At 31.6% G+C, this 27,248-nt stretch overlaps 1 protein-coding gene across 1 annotated transcript; it reads left to right on the top strand.

Moving 5' to 3' along the window:
• Positions 1–16,410: 16,410 nt before the first annotated feature.
• LOC145954644 (uncharacterized) lies at positions 16,411–20,137 on the top strand. Its single transcript, XM_083069328.1, has 4 exons — positions 16,411–18,594; positions 18,786–18,944; positions 19,058–19,285; positions 19,550–20,137. Exons 1-4 carry the CDS (start codon positions 16,411–16,413, stop codon positions 20,135–20,137), a joined length of 3,159 nt encoding a protein of 1,052 aa, XP_082925454.1.
• The last annotated feature ends 7,111 nt before the right edge of the window (positions 20,138–27,248 follow it).

The following is a 27,248-nucleotide window of genomic DNA, read 5'->3' as shown; positions in this document are numbered from 1 at the left end:
ATTTTTTCTCTCTATAACCCCCAAATTGCTAACATATTTGTCTTGAATCAAGAACCCCCAAACACAAGACTATTTCATAACCCGCCAAAACAAAAGTCAGTCTATTTGTGTTACAATGTGAGAGAGAGAGAGAAAAAAAAATACCTTACATTTCATGGTTAGGGTTGCCTCATTTTCTTATATCGATGTTTGAGGTTTTGATTTACCTTGATTCCTTATGGTGTCAATCGTTCTCTAGTCTTCTTAATGTTTTGATTTCAAATCTATAATTTACACAAGGTTGGGAGTTGGCAGATTTGTGTATTTTTGATTTGTGTTTCCTTTGTGATGGTTAGCGAATAACGATCTACGTTTCTACATTTCTACATGTATGATTGAACAATTCAAAAAACAGCTTTGGATCAAGTGTTGGTTTTGCTTGTTGCCCCATGTGGATTGGTCTACCTATTTCATGATTTTAGTTTTACAAAGAAGCATCCTAATTTTCTTAGTATTGAACTTGTTGATGATATGTAGAAAAAGAATGACAACAATAAAATTTGTGAATTAATGTTTTTTTCTGAGAAATATTTTTTCATCATATGGTGGGTTATACAAACTGGGTCTGTCAATCATTGCAAAATGTGCTTGTGACGAATGATTATGTGATAGTTCAGAAATCGTCGCAAATATATTTTTGCAACGATTGTAACGGTCACAATGTGGGGTTCTTAATTGTCGCAAAATAGTGATTTTGTTGTAGTGTTGGGGGAATATATATAAGATTCTTTGAAGACTTGAAATTCATAAGTTCATTTCTTAGAGTTTTATAGTTAGGTTTTAGAGAGATAGACTCTGGACCCGAAGGAAATCTTTTTTTTCTTTTGACTTCTTTGAAGTTCTTTGATTCTTCCCTAGAGGAGAGATTGTTGTAGTTAGGTAAAGATTCAAACCTGAGAATCAAAGGGGGGAAACTATCGTACGAGAAGTTGGGGGTTCTTTGAGTTTTCTTTTTCCTTTCCTTATTTCTTGTGGATCCGAGGTAAGGGAAACTTGTAGTTTAATCTTCTTATGTTGAATATGTTGATTTGTTGAGTTGATCATGTCTATAATGACATTTGTGTTGAACTTGAAAGATTGAAATCTTTGTATTCTATGTTGTTGGGTTTTTCTTGGTGAAAAAACAAGAATGGATAATCTTAGATCATGTTGTTGTTACATGCTATTTATTTTGGTGAATTTGAATTGTAGAAGTTGTAGGGATATTAAATTGATAATTACATGTTGAGTTAGTATGAATTCGTGAGAAGAAATTGAAGAGAGAAGTTGAGTTGATGGGGGTAAAAACCTGTTTTCACTCAAAAAGAGTTTAGGACATTCATAGCTCATTCAAGAATATAGATGAAAATGTGTTCAGAATTACATTATTGCTTAGTGGTAGATACGTCGCTTAACGAGAAAATGATTATGTGGTTAATCTCTCTTAGGGAGACATATTGTGTCTAAGGAGAGGATTCTAGTCACTCAAAGAGATGTGGTCGTTCAAAGAGAATTTACACAAAAAGGATGGATTTCTTAGCGAGAGTGGTGTTGCTTAACGAAGAGTTTTAGAGAGCTCAACTTGCTCAATGAGGATATTCTCGCTCAGTTAAAGTCCTATTTTGTGACTTTTTAACTTCATCTTTTATATGATATTGTTGAGAAGATACGATGAAATAATATGGAAATAGGTTGTAGGAAGTTGAATTATAGATGTTACTAGAGCTTTGTTGTTAAGCTATGTTGTATTATGTTGTTTTAATTAATGAATCATGTTGTAGAAAGTTGTAAATGAAGTATATTAGATGTTTTAAGTTACAATGGGTATTATTCCATGTATTGTATAAATTGTGTTTAGATGAATTGTGTTGAAAAGATGCATGATACATGTTGTTAAGTTTATTTGTGTTGAGAAGATGCATGATGCATGTTGTTGAGTTGAACTGTGTTGTAAGTTGCATGATGCATGTTGTTGAGTTGGATTGTTACGTTATGTTGTTGAGCTACATTGTTACGTTGTGCTGTTAAGTTGTGTTGTGAACCTAAGACTAGAGGATAGGTGTTGTTTTTAAAAGATGAGATATCTCATACTGTGGATATTGTTGTGGTGCTCCAAGAGTCCAAATGTTGAAAACCCCTTATTGAGAGAACTAACCCTCGAAGTTGAGTGTTGTATTTCCTCTAAGTCGTTAGTTAATGTAGTATGGGATTAGGTTAAGCCATAATATTTATGTTGTGACCTATAGAATAAGGTATGAAGTCAAGGAGTAAAATATTTAATTAATTACTAAAAGGGTGTCTGGTATCGTGAGGGTAGTTAGCGGGCTATACTAATGAATGACTTAATTAATGCATGTCAATGTTATGAAGGACCCAAGTCCAAGCTATACTATACTTCATGATCAGTATCAGACTTTCTTAGTGTATGTAACAAAATTTGAGAAATCATTTTGTGTTGAAAATGGATTGGGATCCAAACGATTTATTGCTGACCTAGCAAGCCAAAAATGTTGTTTTGTGTTAATTCAGTAGGATTAAACTACTTAGAATGCTCACATGTGTTGTAATGAATCTCTTAGTTGAAATGCATAATGATGCATAAAGATGTTGTGTTGATAAGTTGTTGCATTGTAAAGTTATTGTGTTGTTTAGTTGCAATGCTATATGTTGATAAGTTGTTGCATTATAAAATATTTGTGTTGTTAAGTTATTATGCTTATGTTGATAAATTGTTGCGTTGTTGTGTTGTTGTGTTGTTAAATTGCTATGTTATGTGTTGAGTTGTTATGTTGCAAAGTTATTACGTTGTTAAGTTGTTATGCTCTATGTTGATAAGTTGTATATAACATGTTGTTGGTTTGTCTAATAGAAATATTGTTGAAGGTTGTATGCATTGTTGAATGTTAAGCTAAAAGTTGTGTGGTAAGGTTGTTTAGTTGTGAAGTTGTGTTTATGCTGTGAAATTGTTATATAAATAGCTTATTTACTTTTATATACGATATTTTCTTTGCATAGAAGTTTATCCTTACTTTTTCATATTATTAGATTGCGATAATCATATTATAATGGGAGTAGGGCATGATTAGGTCAAAGGGCGAGCAAAGTGTTGTACCATGTTGGTGATGATGATGTTTTGGTGGAGACTATTTTGAAACAACTATATGTTGTTTAATCAACAACTTAAGATGTAATGTTTTACAATTATGATACACACACATATGAGAAATCTAGTTTGTACATGTGTTTATTATTATTAATTTACCGTGATTTTAGAAGATAAACAATAGATTATTTAAAATTGTGTGTAACTATATGTCATATATATATATATATATATATATATATATATATATATATGAGGAGGGATCCGTTTATTCTAGAAGTAAGTTTATCAAGACTTACTTTGTTCAATAACTCATGTTTTACATCCAATTTTAACGATCTACCCATTGAATTTAAAGTTCTTAATGCATAGATCAAATATGAAAATTTTAAAAAATTTGAAAACCATTTGATACTTCGTTTCATTAATTCAAAATATGTTGTTAAATTTTATTTAAAATCAACATTAAAGTTGTGTTTAACTATATATCAATATATATATATATATATATATATATATATATTTATATTTACATATACTATGCCTAAAGTAACACTTTTTGTATGTCACTTTATATAATATTTCTTAAACACCTAATATTATGAAAAATAATGGTCAAACATTTAGCATAAAGAAAAATAATAACAAAAGAATTATGAGAATAACACAATAAAAATATATTAAAAAAAGTATATTATTTTTCCAAAGGAGAAATACAAGCATGAGGTCTAGTTTTAGTACCTTAAATTGAAAACAAAAAGCTATATGATTTTCATCTATGCGTGCAAGTGTAACTTAAATCATTTTTTAATATTTTTTTTTATAGATGTAACCCATTTGTTGTGCATCGTTCATTGAGCTCAATGGCTAGCTATTTCTTAAACCTTTGCATAAAGTCAATAACTGGTTCCTCACACTTAGCCAAAATTATGAAAAATATATATTGAAAGATGAAAATATGCAAGGTGCCGTATACACTTAAATATATTGAGAATGCGTACGGACATGAATTATACATTAGTAGATTTTGCAACGCATAAATGCATCATTGTTTTGACTAAAAACGATAAAATCGAGTGCGGTATATAGTGGAAACTAAGTTTGATTTATTATCTTATTGGTTGCAACTATTAACAATGAATTAGACATATCAATCATAATATAATAATCGTCCATTCAATACCTAGAACATTTATATTCGCCCCATAAAAAAAATGAAAAAATAAAGTAAAATAAAGCATGCAGACACGATTCAACTAGCTTAAGAGCTATAAATTAATGCTTAAGGTCATTTATTTTAATAAGAGTTATCAGCTATGTTGTTTAAATATAAGAATCGGTTCTTATAATTTTTTTATTTTTTTGCGTACTGACATAAATAACACTGTGTAAGAGGTATTGTTATATAAGAGTTTTCAAGAACTGGTTTTTATTAATAAAAAAATATATTATTATTTAAATAAATATAATAAATTTTTTAAATCTCAAATAATTTTAATAAGTTCTCTGATTAGAGATGCTCTAAGAGTATTATGCAAAACATAGACAATTTATATAATAATATATATTTTGATATGTGTATACAATTTCTACATCTTGATAATTTTAAAAATGATTATATATTTTGTGTAAATTAAATATGTTAAAATGTGTTAACTCATTTAAAGGTGTCAAATAGATTAGGTTCCCTTGATCTAACCTAACTTACATGAGCTAAATGTTATTTTATGTTAGGTTGGTCTGATCTATATTATTTTTGGACAATCATTTTTTTGTCCAACTTAGTCTATGTCAAGCCATCAGGCTATCAAGTCAAATTGTCCTAATTAAAAAATATATTTAAGAAATTAAATTTAATTTCTTACAATGAAAAAAATAAAAAAGTATAACATGATTAATTGATACTATATATGTCATGAAACACATAATAACTTTATATATATACAATTTTTCACAATCATTGCATTTGCATTTATCCACCACATCAATTAGACCAACAGTTTCATAATAATTTCATACCTTAAAGATATTAGGCTTAGTTTTTTTTAACTTTTTCAATATCTTGTCTTTGTCATAAATACCCCTACTTTTACTTTTATCGTGACCCCACAAACATAGACAAAGGGTGACTACATCTTTGTCTTCTTTAAACAAAAGAAACAAAGATGATGAGTCACCTAGATCAAGTCATCAAAGGTGCAAGAAGAGTCACGGAACTCTTATAACAGTTAATTTTAACCCTAAACTTGTAACTACAACTCTATAAACCAACATAAAAGACTGAAAAGCTATTACTATTATTATAGTTTATCTTATTCTATAATTTTATAATACATTGCAAACTTATAGATTGACAGTAATTTATATTATTTTACTTATTGGTTTGACGAGTCAACTCATAAATCTGTGGGCTAGCTCGACCTAGGCTCATTTGGCCTATTAAGCTTAACAGGCTAGGCCAAAATGAAATGGTTCTATTTAGGCGATCATTTTCAAGGTCCAACCTACCCTTATTTATGAGCTGGTCAAGTCATGGCCATAGAGTACGACTTAAATTAACAATTCTAAACTCAACCCAACCTACTAAGAAAAAGGTTAATTACATTTGAGTAATACTCTTTTAAGATTAGAATTAGAACTCAACTCAACCCAATGAATTATATGTTGAGTTGGATTATTCTACCAATTTTTTTTTATAAAAAAAAGGAGGATATAAAAAATAAGTGACTTATAAGTTAACTCACTAAATAAATAAAAATATAAATTACTCAAAAACAAATATAATGTCATAATCAAGAATGAAACACTATTAATTTTATGACTTGTTGTATTGATTATATGAAATTTTTATGTATAGGTGTCAATCGTTGTTGAGAACTCTAGGTCAATGGACCTTGAGAGTAAGTTGGTCTCTAGGTAGCTAGACCAGAGATAAGTGGAGTCAGCTTAGGAAGGTATAAAAAGATTTCTTAAGTTTAAGCCTCATAACTCAAGTTTTCAAAATTTTAGAGAGATAAACTAGAGAGAAGTTCTCTAAAAGCAAAACCTCTTCTTTTTTCCCTTTCACTAAGAAGTCTTCCTTTTCTTCCATTCCTCAACTAGTCCAAGTCAGTGGTAGTGAAAATCCTAGCTCCCGAGGTTGGAACTTCAAGCTTGCAGAGTCATGTTCTTCCTCTTCTCCTCTTACTGATTTGATTCTCCAAGACGTAAGGGAAGCTTGATGAATTTAGAAGTTTTTGATGAAATTCTAATTATTAGTTATTTTAGAAGACATCCTTGTGCGAAGGAATTGGTGGGAGTATAAATTTTTGCAAGTTGTATAGTGATACTCTTAAATGGTGTTCTTGAGGATTTGGTTCAATATGAAATATTGATGATGGCATGTGCTGGTTCGAGTTGATTTTTAGTTAATTATGATGTATATATGTTGGTTTTTGTTGCATATGGTTGGAGTTGTTGATTTTCAGGTGTATTAACTGAAATCGAATTCTACATTGTGCAAAAATTGATAAGATGTCGGACACGCCTTTAAGGCATCAAGCGTGACTCCAAAGAGGGGTCTCTTTCTTGCTGACGATAGGCATAAGATTGATGGCATCGGGCGTGAAGAAAGAAAATCATCTCGGGTTGAAATCGTGTCGGACATGGTTTGAATGGTGTCAAGCGTAAGTCAAGCAAAGAGATTCAATCATCTCGGGTGTTGGCATGTCAGGTGTGAGGGTGTAGGAGATACTCTACCTCAATCATGTCAAGCACAGGTAGTTTAGCATCAGGTGTGGGCAAGACAAGGAACCCCTTGTGCCTCAAAGGCATTGGGTATCTAGTGAGTGATACTAGGAGCAAGTTGCATGATGAAAAGTTGTTGGTTAAATTGTTTTAATAGTTGAATGATGATGATGCATGATAGAAAATCTATGTGTGGTAAGTCATTAGTTGATAGATGATTGAGTGGAAAAGTTGCATGTGTTGAGTTGTTAAAAGTTGTTACATTGTGAAGTTGTTGGGATTGTGGTTAATTAAGATACATGTCCAATTTAAGATACATAAAAATTAGAGGAGGATAAGTGATGACTTCAAAAACTATATATCTCATTGTGTGGATATAAGATATAGTGCATTGAGAGTCCAAGTGTTGAAAAACCTTCAGTATGTAAGTTGATTGATGAATGGTAAGCTATATGTTGTGTAGCACCTTATTTTTCATAAAATATAATATAAGTATTTAATTAGTAATTTTGGAATTTTTATTTTAACTAATAAGATCTAATTAATATTTATTTTAATTATTTGATATGTTTTGGATTATAATAGATGTTTAATTAGAGGTTTTATTTAAATGTTTTATTTTATTAATCAGGATGGATCCATTTACTCCAAGAGTAAGTCTATTTAGACTTACTTCGTTTAATAACTCATGTTCTATATAAATTTCAACGATCCAACCGTTAAATTTTAAGTTCTTAATGCATGATTGATTCTGCAAATTTTTTAAAAATTTGAAAGTCATATCATACTTTGTTTCATTAATTCAAATCAATGCATAAAATGATTTTATCGCACATGGGCTCTTAAATTCAAATGCAAATGTATCTCACATGGAATTCAAATATAACCATTCATATCCTAAATCTAAGTGCACATTGAAGCACATGGTGAAGGAGAGTTTCACGCACCAATTTGAATTTCAAATTCAAATTGGCCTGCCACTCTACCTAAGTTAGCTAACCTTAGTTCATTTTTGAACCTTGGTTAAGCTAGCTTCTTCAATAAACCATCTAGGTCTATTTAAGGCCTTTGCTTCACTTTATACGTCACTTTTTGGAGGATTATGATATTTGAGTGCATTCTCTCTCAAATTTTTCTCTTAGAAGTCCCTAGGAGCTTAATGAACTAAGTTACCTTCCTCTCGCCAATTTGTGAGAGAATTAGTAGTGGTCTTAGTTTGAACACCTCCATTGGAGCGTTGATCCGAGAGTCTTCATTGTTCTTCATCTAAATCCAGTTCAATTTGAAGAAGAAAGTTAGAAGGAGGGTGAAACACGGTCCTAATCTCGAAGAAGTCCTCAATTGGCTTCAATTTATTTAGCCAAGGGGATGCTTCTTCCATCAGGTTGGATCATTGAAATTTAACGTAGAATATGAGTTATTGAATAAAGTAAGTCTAGGTAGACTTACTCTTACAGTAAACAGATCCCTCCTCTAAGGGAAGGAATTTGATAATCTTGGTTAAATATTTTAACTATGGGATTCAAGGGAGGTAAAGTTTTTTTTAAAAGCTTTTTTTGCTGATTAGTTTTACGTTCTTTTTTTATTTTCATGTACGTGTTTGTGTTTTAGAGCTTGAAGACCATTTAGTGCTTATCCAGGTAAGGGGGAGTGAAAAACCTCACTCTAGGTGTGGATATGTATGTTGGGTAGCAGGATTGATCCCCAATCCTGTCTCTATTGTTTGCACATGTATGAGGGGTTTTATGAAAATGTGTCTTTATCTTCTCTATTTCTCTTTGTATGTTCCAATTGATGTAAATTGTATGTATGTATTAGTAATTTTTGAAATTGGATTGTAAATTGTATGTTTTGATGTTCCTATGGGAACCCTAAAGGAATGCATTAGGGGTTGTATGAGTAGAATGTTTAACTATGTAATTGTATGCATAAATTTTGTTGTTTAGAATGTTTATTACATGGTTTAGAATGCTTCTACTAATTGAATTGTGTATTTTGGTGAATTGGTGTGTGACTCATAATTTATGTATTATTCTGCTATGCGTGCTATTTATAATACGGTGTTGAGCACCACTTGGAGTGCGTTGGGTGTCATTGAGGCTGAGAGCAAAGTTTTCTCTCGGGGTCTCTCACACCAATTGTGAGATGATCCTTGTCGAGCGTAGAAACTTTAAGGGCTCCCTGTGATGTTTTCATCAGACATGAGTTAACTCTCAGCGGGTATAGAAATTGCAAGGGCTCTTTATCATGTATTTGTTGGGCATAAGTTCAGTCACACCAAGCATGGTTCAAATAGAGACCAATGTGTTCCTTTAAGGATATTGCATCGGGCACGAGTTGTGCACCGTCAAGCATCCACTAGTACAAAAGAGGTGTACTACGTCGGATATTTTGAGCTTTTTACGTCAGAAAACATACCGACGTAGAAGCGGGAGACGTAAATTTTATGTCGGACCTGCAAAACCGACGTAAATTTACGTCGAACATTACGAAATCCGACGTAAAAAAGTAGTAAAAAAAATTAAAAAAAAAACATAAGAATGCAAGCAAAATGGCCCGTTCTGCAAGCAGAACAAGCCATTCTGCTTCGTAGAACAACCCAAAAGAAAACGTCCACTATCTATACAAATAGAACAACCAAAAAATCGAATAAAATAGATAGCCACAGTAGCAATGCAAAGTAGAAAAGTGCTAACGAAACCTTGATTCATACCTGAGGAGCAGCAACAATGTGTGAATGAGTAACAAAGAGTTCATCTCTCTGCAAAAGACAAAAAAATGATTTAGTAACAAAGGAGAGGGAGAGGGTTTACAGAGAAAAAAATGAAAAGTGATGAAGAGTGAATGCGCGCAGTGTGCCTCGCGCTCTCTTATTCAAATTTGCGTCCTTTTTTACGTCGAACCTGGTAGGGTCCGACGTAAAATGTCAAATCTACGTCGGAGGTATGTTGTGTCCGACGTAGATTTGATTTTTTACGTCAGACCTTACCAGGTCCGACGTAAAAAAGTTCACAAAAATTACAAAAATGTCACTGCATTTTTTTTACGTCAGATTTTCGTATTTCTGACGTAAAAGGGGTGACGTAATATGCTGATTTTCCACTAGTGATCATTCTATCTACGAGTTCTATTTGATGTTCTCTAGATTTCATGATATTTTCTTGTGTTATGAAGTGATTTTTACATGAACCTATATACGTGTGTATACGATTGATTGATGAAGAATGTGATATAATGAGATTTTTTATATGTGAATCTTAAGATCATGTGAATTGTTATGCATAAAGTTTGTTTAACATGCATCATATGCATAAAAGCACTTTTTTAAGGGTACATATGAAATACACTGCCAAGGAAGGCCCCCTCGTGTAAAAACATGGGAATTAGGCCTTGGGGATAAGTCGATTTGGAAGTTCTAATCCTGCCATTTGTGTGTATGGGATGTACTTTGCACAACTTGATTATTCCAACCAAATCCTGATAGTATGTCCTCCTAATGAGAGTGCGTAGAGGGTATGACCTGACATGTACTCCTAGGCTACTCTACATGTATTGCTAGCAACAATGCACGTGTTATGTTTTTACTAACACCACATACATGATAATATGTAGTCCGTGTCCATTGTATAATGCATCATAATGTATTTGTTATTGTTTGTTATGCTATGACTGAATAACTATGATGATAGTGTTTATCTATGTATATATATCTTGTTGCATATCTTATTTGTGTTTGGCTATCCAATTTGCATTCATGCACCGTGAATCAAAGTAAGATGTTTCTCATTCCCTTTCTTTTGTGTTGTTGTTATTGTATTTTCCACAGGTGGTCATCAGCATGGTGTTAAAGATGTTGGCGATGAGGCCTAGTTCTCAATGATGGGATGTGCTTTGATAAAACATGCGACATCTGGTCATTGTTAGGACTATAGTAGAAATTCTTTAAATTAATACTCGGTAAATTAATAAACTCTCTAAAATAATAAATTTGTCCGGTCCTGACTTGGGCCAATTAATGTAAAAAATTGAAAAACTCGATAAAATAATAAGATAATAATTTTTCGGGAGATCCCTTTATAATTTTCGATCCCAAGAAAATCATAAATTAATAATTCATAGAAACTGAAAAAAAAATATTACACTCTATTGAAATATGATTCAATAGTTGTCTATTTTCCTTTAAAGTTCAAGTCTATTTGGAGCTCATCTCTAACTTTTCTTATTGCATCCAATAGCTCAGGTGTTGTATTTTTGTATTGTATCATAAAGTTGTGAAGAGTGTCTGACGCCATAAGTACTTACATTTACTGTACTTCAAAAGTCATTATTGATTTCCAATGCATATGTACTTCAAAAGTCATTACGTATTGATTTTCAATGCATATGTACTTCAAAAGTTACTAATTTACGTTAAGTCCCAAGGTTCGCTGCAACGTAATTCTAAGAGGCATAGACTAATTTGTCTTTTTATTTGGTATGTACAGTATAATTACTTAAAAAATCTTTAAATTAATAATTATTAATTTATCGATAAATTAATAACTCTCTAAATTAATAAATTTCTCCGGTCCTGATATTATTAATTTAAAGAGTTTCTACTGTAGTTAGGATATGCTTCATGTTATTCAGTTTGAGAACTTTGGGTTTTAATTTCTTTGTAATTTTTTCCATTAGGTCTAGTTTATATATGTTAATAATGTGATTCTCTCTACTTGTATGAATTTTGAGTTCATTTATTATATAAAATTTATTTAGTTTTATTTTATTTATATATGTTATGGGATGCGAGGTAGAGGTTGTCACATGTTGTCTCCTCTAGGTTTTATGTGATATCCGTGTGTTGACAAGGTTTAGACACATATGTATAAAGTGATCAACTGGGTAAAGTGTAGATCAAATACTCAGTCTCTAACCAAGTATTGGAGAGGCATAGTGCTTAAAAGTTAATCGGTGGGCTAATCCCATAGGCAGCTTAGTGATGAAAGTTAATGTCGTAGTAGGTTCATACTCAAATTGTTCTACCTTGATTGTAATGTTAGACTTCTAGTTTAAGTGGCAAAGCTGATAAATTAAATTGAGTTGTTAACTGACCTAGTTAAGAAAGGTCATCACACATTGTGGCCTAGTAGGGTCTAGCTGCTTAATCTGTTTACCCTATGTTGTAGGAGATCTACATAGTTGATATGTGCGACGATGCATCAGATGTATTAATATGTGTTGTTGTGTTGAATGTGCTAAAGTTGATTAAGTTGTTGTGTTAAGATCATTGTCATGTTAAGAGTTGTTATGTTTTGACGTGATGGTGTTGTTTATTAGTTGAATTCTTTTCACAAGTTTACCTTATGTTTTCTTTGTGATTAGAATTGCAATGATCATAGTTAGGTCCTGTATAAACACTAACCGATATTTAGATTTATTTTGCACCTAGTCATATATTTTCTATATAGTATATATGTATAGAAAATTTTGCATTTCTTTTCTAAATATAACTATGTACATGATATTAGATACTAGTTTTATGATATCCTATATGATGTATGTGTCTAATTTTTTGTTGTGTAGTAGTTGAATTGTAGAATTGTGTAACAATCTATCAAGTCATTACAAAGAAAATTAGCCTACTATTAAGAAAGAAAATAACCAAATTTTTTCTACTAGTTATATATAAAAGAAACTTTTAATGTAATAAGCTTTGTAATAAAATTATTCAACTAAAAGTTATTAAATAATATAATAATGGATGAAAATTATACCAAAGAAATTGTTTTTCGTTCGCACACATATAAATATGGAAAATCTCTTGTGAAAGCATTTGATTATCGTAAGAAATGATAAATATAAATTTGGACCATTTTATATCATATTTGTAGTAAAGTTTTAAAAAAAATTCCGCATAACTTTTCTAAATAATCATTTGATACTAACTAACCTACTTATAATAATGATCATTAATGTATAGTTGTATGATTTAAATTTTTAGTTTTTATTTTTCACAACAACTTTGTGTTGTCGCAATAGACATCCTCTTGAATTATGTGTATATATTTGAATCCAGCATCGTGTGCACATTATATCTCAATTATAAGTAATTCTTTTGTAATTTATTTTAGATTATTGTTTAGATAATGGTCATACATCATAAGCGTAAAAATTTTACTTACAGCTAATCAATTAGAAATAATAATTTATATGATTTTTAAAATAATGATAGTAAAAATTAATAAACTTACATTTATAATAAATTGTAATTAGATAATAATGTAAAAATGTTACCATTAAGTCCTATTTATAGTTGGAGGAAAATTTATTTAAAATGTAAAAACTCTACATCAATTATAAATCAATCTAATTAATCACATACACCTAAATATTCTTTAATCTATACTACTACTCACTAATGAAGACAAATATTACAAAAACTGTAAACATGCTTTGAAGAACACAGTTTTGCTTCAAATCCATGGGCTTAATTAGCATGTCCCATGTATTATATATATATATATATATATATATATATATATATATATATTATATTTGTATTAACTTAGAGATGCCACTTGCATCAACTGATTCATGGCCGAATAATTCTAAATTATACATTTCTGATATCTTTATATTATTATTATTTTTACTTATTTTGTAAGGTAAATATTTTTAAAAATATATTTTAAGATATTAAATGTACTTTTTTCATTTCAATTTTTCTTTAGAGAATTTTTTAGCAAGATTTATTAGAAAATATAATATTACTCTTTAATTTAAAATGGAAATCTTATAATCCTCTTAAGATATTTTGCTGTATAAGTTGTGTAATATTCATATAATAACTCATATATATATAGTATAAAGATTAGGGAGTTGCTATGGTACCCTCAAAGATTGAGGGGTTTCAATACATTCTTTATGTAAACTTATAAAAATTAAAAGAAAAACTAATTTACTTATAAAATGAATAATCTAAATTATATTTATAAAATGAAAAATAAGATAAAATTATAGAGATTAAAATTATAAGATTTCAATAATATTATAAAATATTTTTATAAAAAAAAGAAAAAATTAATAAATAGTAGAAATAAAAAATTATTAAAATTATAAATATAGAAATTCAAAAACTTAGGACAAAAAGACAAAAAATATACTTAAAAAATTATTAAAATTAAAATATAGAAATTCAAAAATTTTAAGTGAAAAGATTAAAATATGCTTAAAAAATTATTAAAATTAAACTATTTAAATATATAATAATATTATTATAAATAAATTAGAATATATAAAATAAAAATAAAATAACTAAATAATTTAAAAATTAAAAGAATAAATTATTAAAAATATAAAATATAAAAAAACTATACCGGTACCCTCTCAAATAAGATGGATACCATAGAATTTGTCTAAAGATTATTGGTATAAAAGCATGAATTTTACAACCGATTTAATGATTGTTTGATAAATCAGCCGTTAAAGTTATAAACGATCGAATTGATAAATACTTAAATGTTCAGTTTTCCATTCATTGTGCTCAGATAAAGACGTTCTGATATGCTTAACTTAAACGAAGGGCCCTGGATACATACACCTATTTTCCCATTGTTCTCATTCAGCATCTTCAATAATGTGAATAGACTCTGAAAAATTACAATTTTCCCACCTTAAATAATGTAAATAGACTTGACTCTGTTTTTTTTTTTTTTTATGTATTAAAAGAAGGTGCGGTTATTTACTTATTTCATATATGTATAGTGCGTAATGTTTTGATATTTGGAGAATATTTTTAAATATATTTTTTATTTTTAATATAATATTAATTATCTTTTTCTTATCCAGTATTTTAATGCATGTTTATTTTATTGGGAAAAACCCAAGTCCCACATCGACTAGAGATTAGGCAATTAAATAGTATATAAGTGGAGAGCAACCCTCACCTTACAAGCCGGTTTTGTAGGGTTGAGTTAGGCTTAATCCACTATTCTAAGATGGTATCAAAGCCATTTAGATCCACTTTAAAAATGGGCCACCCACCATTCATTGATACATGCACCATGGGCATGAGGGGGTGTATTTCAAGTCCCGTCAATTAGAAAAGGGCCACCTACCATTCATTGCTACATGCACCATGGACATGAGGGGGTGTATTCAAGTCCCGCCAATCCTAGATCATTAAAAAGGGCCACCTACCATTTATCCACGTACCAAGCCCAATAGTGCTGGACGTGAGGGGGGTGTATTGGGAAAAACCCAAGTCCCACATCGACTAGAGATTAGGCAATTAAATAGTATATAAGTGGAGAGCAACCCTCACCTTACAAGCCGGTTTTGTAGGGTTGAGTTAGGCTTAATCCACTATTCTAAGATATTTTATATAACTAAATTTTATAATAAATAGATAGATAAATAAATATTATATTGAATATATAAATTATATTTAAAACTTATATATATATATAGGTATTTTTAAACTCAAATTTTAGACAAATAATTTATATTTGATCCAAGATTATTGTGACACCTCCTACCCTTTTAAGTTTTAACTAATACTATTATAAGAAAGGATTTTTGGAAACAACATTCAAGTAAAAATAGCAAAAATATATTTGGATAAAACGTTTCATAAAGAATATTTACATTCAAAAACATGTCATTGTATAGATCGTTCATAAATCTTTTCAAGACAAGGCAACAAAGGTAACAAGGAATACCAACATAGTTACAATGCTCAAGATTGACACATATGCAATAAACATAGACTTCACTAAATTATATGCATGTGGCACCAATAAAACACTTTATCCTTGTCCAAAAGCATGCATAGAGTAACATACGAGAACATGTTAAGTCAAGTCATCATAACACTATCGCTTCAAGATAATCACGCCCAAACTTATCCCTATTGAGCATTGGCTTAAACTTCACATCACATGCCTACCACATGGTCCACACATAAGCACAACACGTTTTATCCCATAAGAGTTGCATGTTTGCAGTTCAAACACAACAATGACAACAGCATCATCTAGTAAAACCTCAAATAGATTCATTATAAGATCATTTGTTGCCACTATCAATCATTAACCTAAACACTCTTGTACCGTTATTAATGACACAAGAGACACATTGATACATGCAACCCAAAGGAACAAGGCCCAGATGAGGAGTTCAATACATCTAGGCCCAAACGTGAAAGGAAACGACCCAATTGGCATAAAAATTATATTTAAAAATATATATATATATATATATATATATATATAGTTGCTGGAAGCCCATTTGTTAGCTTGGTTCCTAATATAGCCGTTTGAAATCCTTGTTTTGTTGCTTCGTATGTTTAAGTTTTCTTCTTTTAACCGTTAGAATAATTTAGTCTATTTTATCCTTTTGCTTTTAATATCATATTTGTATTTAAGGGACCTTTGGTCTTTTATGAAAGGAAGAAGAAATTATTCAGTAGCTTATAGTTTTCCTTAGTTATATCAACTAGCATTTCTATTGAATCGTATTGTATAAGAGAAATCTTATCATTGGTGCTTTCAATTTTTCTCATACCTCCTAAATCCACTAAGGACATGGAAGAAGCTCTCCATGCCTTAAATGAAAAGCTCTCAGCTTTTCAACTTCAGCAAGATTCACAACATGAACAACTCCAAATGTCCCTGGAGAATCGTTATGAGGCGCTTACAGGAGCTATTCATGGTTTATTAGAAAAAGTTCATATTATTCCATCTCCAGCTCCTCGTTTTCCGGACACACCCCCAAATACAAACCTTTCCTTTAACCATACTCCACTGCTTACCTCCTGTCCTTTTCCTCCTCCACCACTCGCATACAACGTTGCACCTGATGGCTCTATTCATTATCAAACTCCTCCTCCACATTCAAATGTTCAATTCTATTCACCTTCCTTACCACCACCACCGCCACCTTTTCTGCCTCTTGCCACTATCCGACCGCCCAAAATACAGTTGTTACCCTTTGATGGTTCTGAACCATTAGACTGGATTTTTCAAGCCGACCAATTTTTTTCTTTTTATCAAATACCTCATGAGCAATGTATCCATATGGTGTATTTCTATATGAAAGGTGAAGCCTTATCATGGTTCAAATGGATGCATCAAAATCAACAACTTCACGATTGGGAATCTTTTATCCAAGAAATAGAGGCTCGCTTTGGACCATTTGCTTATCAAAATCATGAAGCAGAACTTCTCAAACTCAAACAAACTTCTCCTGTTGCAGAATTTCAACAACGTTTTGAGAAATTATCCAACCGCGTTTTTGGTCTATCGCCAGTTACATTGTGTAATTGTTTTATTTCTGGTCTTACCCCAGCTATCCAACGTGAATTAGCGATCTTACGACCCGTTATAGTTCACCAAACAATGGGTCTTGCTCATCTTGTGGAAGACAAGTTACGAGATTCTAAACCCAAAGTTTCTTCTCGATTTTCCCCTCCGCCAAACACCGATATCCCTTCTTCCGTGCCGCATCCTTCTTCATCATCTCACACAACACCCACACCCTCTTTCCCCATAAAAAAATTGTCCAATGCCCAAATGCAAGATCGTCGTAGTAAGGGTCTTTGTTTCAACTGTGACAAAAAATTTTACCCAGGTCATAAATGCACCCAAACACAATTTCTCTTACTTCTCGTAGAGGAGGAATCCCATATTGTCGACCAACCATCAACTCCTTGTGAGGATATCAACACTATGCTTATTGAAAATCAACCACTTCCAATACATTTACAACTTTCACCACAAGCACTAACTGGTCAACCTTTCCCTCAGACATTGCGATTTAAAGGCTCTATTGATGGGCTTGGTGTCACTATTCTCATCGACACTGGTAGTTCCCATAACATCATGCAACCCAGGATTGCCCATCAACACCAACTCTCAATTACTCCTACCCCAACTTTCCCAGTTATGGTGGGTAATGGTGCTCATATTTTCTACTCCGGTTTATGCTCTAATGTGCCTATCACAATCCAAAAACATACATTCCAGGTTCCAGTTTATTTGCTCCCTATACAAGGGGCTGATATCGTATTGGGCATCGAATGGTTACGCACCTTGGGGCCCATTGTCTCTGATTTTTCAATTCCATGCATGACATTCACCCACCAACAATCATCAATTACTCTCACTGGTGAACCGCCTAACCTTCATAACACTTCTTGTCAACAACTTTGCCACCTTTTTCACATGGATGCTATTGATTCTTTACATCTTTTATCCTTCCATCCTATTTCCCAACCACCCCCAGAACCAAGTCAACAAATTTTATCTCACCCTGACCCACAGATACAAACCCTTCTCCACCAATTCAATTCCATATTTGCCAAACCCACTTGCTTAGCACCCCCTCGTTTACATGACCATCATATTAATCTTTTTCCCAACTCTAATCCTGTCAATGCTAAACCGTACCGATACCCACATGCTCATAAAGATGTCATGACTCTCATCATCAATGAATTACTTCAAACCGGTCTAATACGTCCCAACACAAGTCCTTTTTCCTCACCTGTTCTATTAGTTCAAAAAAAAGATGGAACGTGGCGATTTTGCGCTGACTATAAAGCTCTAAATGCTATCATTATCAAAGATCGCTTTCCTATCCCAACCATTGATGAACTTTTAGAAGAACTAGGAGGAGTCACTATCTTTCTAAGATTGACCTACGCTCTAGCTATCATCAAATTCGTGTTCATCCCGTTGACATACACACAGCTTTTCGCACTTGGGATGGTCATTATGAGTTCTTAATAATGCCTTTTGGGCTTACTAATGCACCTTCAACATTTCAAAATGCCATGAATGACCTATTGCGACCATATTTAAGGCGTTTTGTTCTAGTTTTCTTTGATGATATCTTGGTTTTTAGTTCTTGTGTTCGTGATCATTTACATCATTTACAAATTGTTTTCCAATTATTACAGGATAACAAGTTTTATGCTAAAGCGGCTAAATGCGTGTTTTCTGTTCCCACAATTCAATTTTTGGGTCATGTTTTATCTGCTACAGGCGTTGAACCTGATCTTGAGAAGTTATCTACCATAGCACATTGGCCCACTCCTACATCTCTCACCACACTCAGGGTTTTTTTTGGTATTAACGGGTTTTTATCGTCGTTTTATACGACATTATGCATCCCTCGCAGCGCCTCTCACGGATTTATTAAAACTTACTTCTTTTGTTTTGGAATTTACAGGCCGAACAAGCATTTTCAACATTGAAGGATGTCATCACTAAGACTCCTGTCTTGCACCTCCCAGATTTTACAAAAGATTTTGACATCACTACGGATGCTTCTTCCGTGGTAGTAGGCACTGTGCTCTCCCAAGATCAACTTCCCATTGCATTCTTTAGTAAGAAACTTTGTTCTAAGATGCAACAAGAATCAGTTTATGTTCGAGAGATGCACGCAGTGACTGAATCTGTAAAAAAATGGAGACAATATCTTATTGGCCGACATTTCAAGATTTTCACAGATCAAAAAAGCCTTAAATATTTTTTGACTCAAGCGTATCACACGCCTGAACAACAACGTTGGGCTACTAAACTTCAAGGCTTTAATTTTGATATTACCTACAAACCTGGTAAGGAGAACCTTGTGGCGGATGCTTTATCATGTTGTCACCAAGATAACCTTCCAAGTGCTATTCTTCATGCCTTCTCCACAACTGTTCCTTGCATTTTTTAGGATCTCCGAACTTTCTACACCAGCAATGCAGGCTCCGAACTTATCAAGGAAAAAATTGCATCATCAAATCATCTATTTACTATTCAACAAGGCCTTTTGTATTATCAAGGAAAGATCTTTGTACCTGACTTCCAGTCCATGCGCTCCAACCTTCTTCATGAGTTCCATTCTACACCCCTTGCTGGTCATTTCGGTGTCAAACCCACGCTCACCCGAATTTCGGCCTCCTTCTCTTGGCCTCATCTTCGCAAGCATGTTCAAGCCTTTATTTCCGCATGTAAAACCTGTCAACAACATAAATCACCCTTGTTAGCTAAACAAGGTCTCCTACAACCACTACCAGTTTCACATCAAGCTTGGGAAGACATAAGTATGGATTTTGTTACTCACCTACCCTCCTCTGCTCGTCACACAGTCATATGGGTCATTGTGGATCGTCTCACTAAATACAGTCGCTTCATTGCTTTGCCTTCTTGTTTCACTGCTGCCAACCTCGCCCAACGCTTTGAGGTGGAAATAGTTCGCTTACATGGTGTCCCTAAAAGTATTGTATCTGACCGCGATCCCATTTTTCTTAGCAATATCTAGCGAGAGATTTTTAGGGTCCAAGGTACCACCTTGAAATTTTCTACCGCTTACCATCTAGAAACGGACGGCCAGACTGAGGTCGTTAACCGCTGTCTTCAATCCTACCTGCGTTGCTTTGTCGGAGACCATCCCAACCACTGGTTCAACCATCTTCACCTAGCCGAATGGTGGTACAACACATCTTGGCATTCATCCATAAAAATGAGCCCTTTTAAAGCTTTATACGGTCACGATCCACCTTCCATACTCCATTATCATCAACAACACACTCATCTTCCTATGATCGGGTCTACTCTCCTTCAAAAATAAAGCATCCTTACTCAGTTAAAAAAGAATCTTCATCGGTCCCGTCAAATCATGCAAACTCAAGCTAATAAGAAGCGAACCAACATCACCTTTTTACCGAATGAATGGGTTTGGCTGCGTTTACATCCTTACCGACAACACTCAATTACTCTCTGCCGTTTGCAAAAGTTAGCCCCCAAGTTCTATGGACCATTTCAAATTGTCCGTCGTATTGGTGAAGTTACGTATGAGCTTGCTCTTCCATCTTCGTCGCGCATCCATAATGTCTTTCATGTTTCCTTGCTGCGACGCTTCATCGGTGCTCCTCCACAAGCAACACCGTCTCTTCCGTCTTATTTTCTGGTCCTAAGGAAGATACTTCTAAACCATCCCTTTCAGTTCCCAACACTTCACTTCCTTCTTCACTTAATACTGCCACCACATCTACCTTCATAAATGACGTTCCAGCTGGATCCTCCCATTTAAATTCCACCGTTGATAATTCCTTGATCTGTGCCTCACCTTCTCCAATTAAATCACCATTGTTCTCTACAAGCACAATTCCAACCAATTCATTAAATGCCACGTCCACTCACCTCGAAACTACTCTAGATACTTCCAACGGCTTTGAGGACAAAGCCAATTCTGATGGGGCGCGTATTGATACGTGCAACCCAAAGGAACAAGGCCCAGATGAGGAGTTCAATACATCTAGGCCCAAACGTTAAAGGAAACGACCCAATTGGCTTAAAAATTATATTTAAAAGTATATATATATATATAATTGCTGGCAGCCCATTTGTTAGCTTGGTTCCTAATATAGTCGTTTGAAATCCTTGTTTTGCTGCTTCGTATGTTTAAGTTTTCTTCTTTTAACCGTCAGAATAATTTAGTCTATTTTATCCTTTTGCTTTTAATATCATATTTGTATTTAAGGGACCTTTGGTCTTTTATGAAAGGAAGAAGAAATTATTCAGTAGCTTATAGTTTTCCTTAGTTATATCAACTAGCATTTCTATTGAATCGTATTGGATAAGAGAAATCTTATCACACATTGCTAAGCTGACCATCATTAAAGTACCTCAAAATCTACATATCAATCCTCCTTCATATTACCTTAAAATCACATCATAACTTATTGGTAATTGTTCTTTCTCATAATTTCTCTTTCTTAAATATTGATATAGGTGTCTCATCATTCCCAAGACTAAATATTTAAAGGGGTAAAACAATCATCATCACCACTCGTAAACTGTCTTTTTGTAAATTAATCTTCTATGACGTCATGTGGTTCAAACACAATATCTAAAATTATATTTATGATATCAAGTTGATCTTAATTTTAATAGAAATTTAAGACAATTATCTACAATTTTAATGTTGACATAAAGAGTTGATTTTATCATCTATTATACTTAAAAATTATAAAATTGCATAATTATAGCCTAAATCTGACAGCTTAACCACCGCTCACTAATTTGATCATAACTTAAGTTCTAAACATTTTTTTAAGTGATTCTAATGTCATTGAAAATATAACATTCAAGGATACAACTCTTATGAAGATCACAAAACCTAATTAACAAAGAGTTAAGTGTAATGTCATCTATGAAGTGTCATAGAGTACAATTATTGAGACATTGAATTTAAGGGACGTTACATAAATGTCTTAACTTGAGCTAAAGCATCAAAGACTTCAACCAATATCACTTGCTTGCAAGTAAAGGTTACAAAATGGGTTAGCTTGACGTGTTTTAGTTTGACTTACCATCAACCCACAAAAAAATATACCAAAATGGTCTAATCTACTATTTCCAATTGGAATTATTTTTTCTTTTTGTTCTCTTCGTGTTTTTATAGAAATTGTATGTTTTCCTTTTCTTATCTCTTTGATTGAATGCACCTTGAATATTTAATGTTAGAAAAAAATTTTACTTTTCAATATAGTTGAAGTGATCGATCATGCAACAACAATACTATTTGATATGTAATGTATGTATGTGCACATGTATTTGTGTGATATTTAGTGTTAGGTCCTTGCAAGTAACACCCCATATCATATAATTTGAGAATCTTTTCTATGTTGACTCATGAAACTAAGACACGTGTTCTTTCATCTTTCTATTGTAAAGTAAGAAGGAAATATGCTTTTATCATTTTACAAAGAGATTATATATATTAAACTACTAAGCCTAGGAGTCTTGATGATATAAAGTATTATATATATATATATATATATATATATATATATACGAAAATTATTTAAGATTTTTTGTTTTAAAGTTGGTAAAAATAATGCATTGGTTAAAAAGTTTTATAATTGACATAGACTTTAACTTCCACCGCAAGAATAAAAACATATCAACATCGGCTTAAATAAAATTAAATTGACAAATAGTAACATTATACGTGCCCAATTAAATTAAAGCTTGAGTGGTGCAAGTTGACTTAGAAGTTTATATTTATATATATAGGTCGAGGGTACCATAATTAACAGAAAGATGAAATGAATCCTCGATCGTGAAAATTGCTTAATGGGCACGCATATGGACACGAAACTGATTAATGATGGTCCCTTTGACAGCAAACAAAGGTGCTTTGTTTAACAAGCACTTCAAACACAAACTTTTCTTTCGAAGCCCTTGAAGGAACGTGAATCATGCTCATATCATTGTCTTGTTTTCCAACAAATTATGTGGAAGAAAGTGGTTGGCTTTGATTAATATATGATATCCCTAAGCTCTTGGATACATGTTTATGCCTGTGTTAAGGAGACATCCACGATGTTTCCTCGCAAATATTTAGTACTTTGATTCAAAGATTCGATTCTGTCCACGATTTGGTTGTTGGACTTATATGTTGTGTTATAGTTCTCAAACATATTTAATGTGTACAACATTTAAATATGGCAACGTTTTTATTTTATCGTATATGGACTACGCATGCATAATTTAAGTAAATATAATTATATAATGTGAAATGTTTTTGAATATTTTAAAAATAAATGTTATATATTTTCAATATAATTAAACTTTAATGAATAAAAAATTCAATTTTTGTTCTCTTAACATTTATTTATTTATATTTTAAATAGTACAATATATGTTAAAATGAAACATTGCGATGAAACATCAATTAATTTTGGCAAAAATATATTTTTTGTCCTTTATATTATTTATTAGATTCAATTTAGTCTCATTTTAACTAATTGAATCAATTTAGTCTCATATCTTTAAAATTTATCTTAATGTTTAATTTTTCGTCTTCTCTGTTTAAATACTTAACAGATATGACATGTATCATGTCACATGTCATGTTGTTATGCCACATGCCTGGACATCATGATATGTGGCATGACACATTACCTGATGACATGACAGTATGACATGTGGCATGACAACATGACACATGTCATGATAACATGACACGTGGCATGACATGTATCAAATCCGTTAAGTATTTAAACGGAGGAAACGAAAAATCAAACATTAAGATACATTTTAAATATGTGGGACTAAATTGGTTCAATTAATTAAACTGAGATTAAATTAACACTAATAAATAATATAAGGGACAAAAAAATATATTTTTTGCCATTAATTTTTTATTTATGTATAATTTTATAAGTTTAATGTACTTTATTAGAATTTTTATAATGTGTTACCAAGAATCTGCCCTAACATGATAAATTAGAGTTTTTATCCTTTAAAATCAAATAAAAAAATTGTATGTATATTTCTTCTCATGTAATCGTATGTCTTTTTTTCATTTTTCAATACACGTTTTATAATTAAACTTCTATATCAAATGATTATTTTCTCTTTGTATATAATTATATTAAATTAAATAAAAAAATATTTTCTTTAATCAACTTTAGGTATAATGGGATTTAGGGTTTAGGGTTAAAAATATATAAAATACTTAAAAAATTGTTTAAAAATATTTAATTAATAAGAAAATTTTAATAAAATACTTTTGACCCTCAAATTTAAAATTAATCAACTTCCTATAATTTAAAAAAAAAATGTATATGTTTCAGTCTTTTAACTGAGTTTAAGTGGCTAAAAATATATTTACATTAAACTTTTTTTATTATTAATTATATTTATTTTAAGATTTTTTAAAAGGGCTGAATCCAGTGACGTACAGCTGTAAAACGGATTTAATGGGATTTCTTGTTGTGTAGGAGCAACTACTTCTACCCTAAACTATATATAAACTACATCTGCTCTCTGCTCTATCATATATTGCTAGAGAACGAATCTGGTGTTACACAAGGTAACAAAATTTGGAAATTAAAAATAATAATAATAATAATCAAATGCCAGTGTTACATTTCATCACCGTTTAACGATGATTAAGTACTAGCTCATGATCTCTAAATATAAATAAAAACATTTCTCACTCTTTCCTTTTCTTTAAATGTACTTACATAAAAATAAAAAAAAACAACAAATCAATAAAATCTAATATAGTTAAGAGATAATTAACTTCTATAAATATATTAGTAAGGTTTAATTCTATAATTGTGTATGTGATAGAAGTTTTATTAAGAGAGACAAAACATGCTTACGATTAAAGAGGTTAGTATTTGACTATCCATTAAAATTTATAAATTATAAAAATATAATTTAAATTATATTACAAAAATATTTTTTTATTTATGTACTTTCTTATCTTTAAATTTTCAAAATATATATATTATTTTAAAATTATAATTATTATTCAAATATTTAAAAAAATTGGAAATCATATAATTATTTGATCATCAAATAGACCTAAATGAAATAAATAAAGTTGAGTTGATGGAGATCCTGTGTATGTCATCAATCATGCGACGCATCTAAGCTGAAGTTCTGGAATATTCCACCTTTTCTGCAAATACCTTGCATACTTCCAACTATTGGGATTTGGGAGTAGAGATACTCTAAATTCAATGTATTAACTAGCCAACATTGAACCCAATAAATTGAAAATTGAAGATATTGAAAATCGACCCAATTCACAACTCGGGAAAATAAATAATTGAAATTATTTATATATGCTGAATTACATTTCATGCAGATTTTAGTTTTGAAATTTCGTATAGTTTAATCCAAACTAAATTTATACACAAATGCGTTTGTTTATTTATGAAATTATCATACCATTTATACCTGGATAACTAAAAAATTATAAATTTATTTTTTTCATAATTTTATCATCACAATTGTGCCTTTGTTAGGATGTGCTTGACTTTTATCATGATATTTCTTTAATAAAATTTAAGATTATTTTAACTAATATTTTGTTAGAATAATAATTCAAATTTAAGATTTTAATTTTTTAAGATATTATTTATATAAAAAAATATTATTTATCTTTAACATATTGTTTAGGATGTTATATCAATAAATAAAAGCTCTTCAAATGAAAAAAATTACTAATTTGTAAAGGAAGTTTATTAACTTTCACCAAAAAAATTGTGAAGGAAATTTTGTCAAATTTCATTAGAAAACTTGTAAAAGAGAGTTTACCAAGTTTCTCTGAAAAACTTGTGAAAGAGGATTTGTCATATTTCGTCAAAATACTTTTGTTACAAGTTTCATCTACAAAAATTGTGAGAAAAAGTTTTCAAGTTTCATTTATAAAACTTGCGAGAGGAGATTTTCAAGTTTCATCTATAAAACTTGAAAGAAGGACTTTTTAGAAATATATATAATACCTTTTGAGATAATGAATATCTTTATGGACATTGTAACACTCATCATATTTGACGTCTAAATGGATCCTCTCCATAATACTTCACACGGTGACACTTCAGATGATGATACTTCACACAACTCCTTGTTGGTTAAAACCCTTCACCTGTCGTAATCCTTCGTAAGTAGCCTTTTTTTTAGATGTCTGTCCACTTTTAGGATCAACAATTGACCCCACAAACCACACTAGTGCAAAAATTGGATTTAAAATCGGAGTTTTAAGATCGGTTAAGATCGGTTACAAGGTAACCGATCTTAAAAGTGACGCGGTGGCAATTTTGTAAATAACATGAACACTTTTAAGATCGGTTAAAATTTAACCGATCTTAAAAGTACTTTTAAGATCGGTTATAAAAGAACCGATCTTAAAAGTGGTACTTTTAAGATCGTTTACAAAAGAACCGATCTTAAAAGCACTTTTAAGATCGGTTCTCTCATAACCGATTTTGTATGTAGTATACAAAATCGGTTCTTATTTAACCGATTTTAAAAGTATTGTCAAAAATCTTTTATATTCCCCTCCATTCTCATTTTCTTTAATCTTTCTCATTTTCTAAAGTCTCCAGGTAAATTTCGTTTTCATTTTTGTCTACTTATGTTCTTTTTGTGTCTCTTTTCGTTTTCTCATGCTTTTCTCGTCTCAATTTTCGTTGTAGGTTCATTTTGGGAAAATTTCGCAGCTGAAACGGCCCATTCTGCAAGGAGAACGACTCGTACTCCTTGGAGAATGACCCTTTCTCCTTGGGGAACGGCCCGTTCTCCACGGAGTACGGGGCATTCTCCAGGGAGAGCGGGCCGTACTCCTTGGAGTATGGGCCGTTCTCCAAGGAGTACGGGCCGTGCTCCAAGGAGTACGGGTCGTTCTCCTTGCAGAAGGGCCGTTCTTCAAGGAGAACAGGTCGTTCTCCCTGGAGAACGCCCCGTACTTCAAGTGAACTTTTAGGCCTTTTGATCAGACTGGAACGGCCCGTTTCGGTTTTGGAACGGGCCGTTCCAGTTTAATTTTTTTTCACGGCCAGACTTTTAAGATCGATTATAAAACAACCGATCTTAAAAGTTAACTTTTAAAATCGGTTGTTTAACCG

This window comes from Cajanus cajan, chromosome 2 (assembly GCF_000230855.2).
Source record: "Cajanus cajan strain Asha chromosome 2, NIPB_CcT2T_4, whole genome shotgun sequence".
NCBI classification, from domain to species: Eukaryota; Viridiplantae; Streptophyta; class Magnoliopsida; order Fabales; family Fabaceae; genus Cajanus; species Cajanus cajan.
Note: the sequence above shows the minus strand (reverse complement) of the source record. Positions and strands in the feature narration are given on the sequence as shown.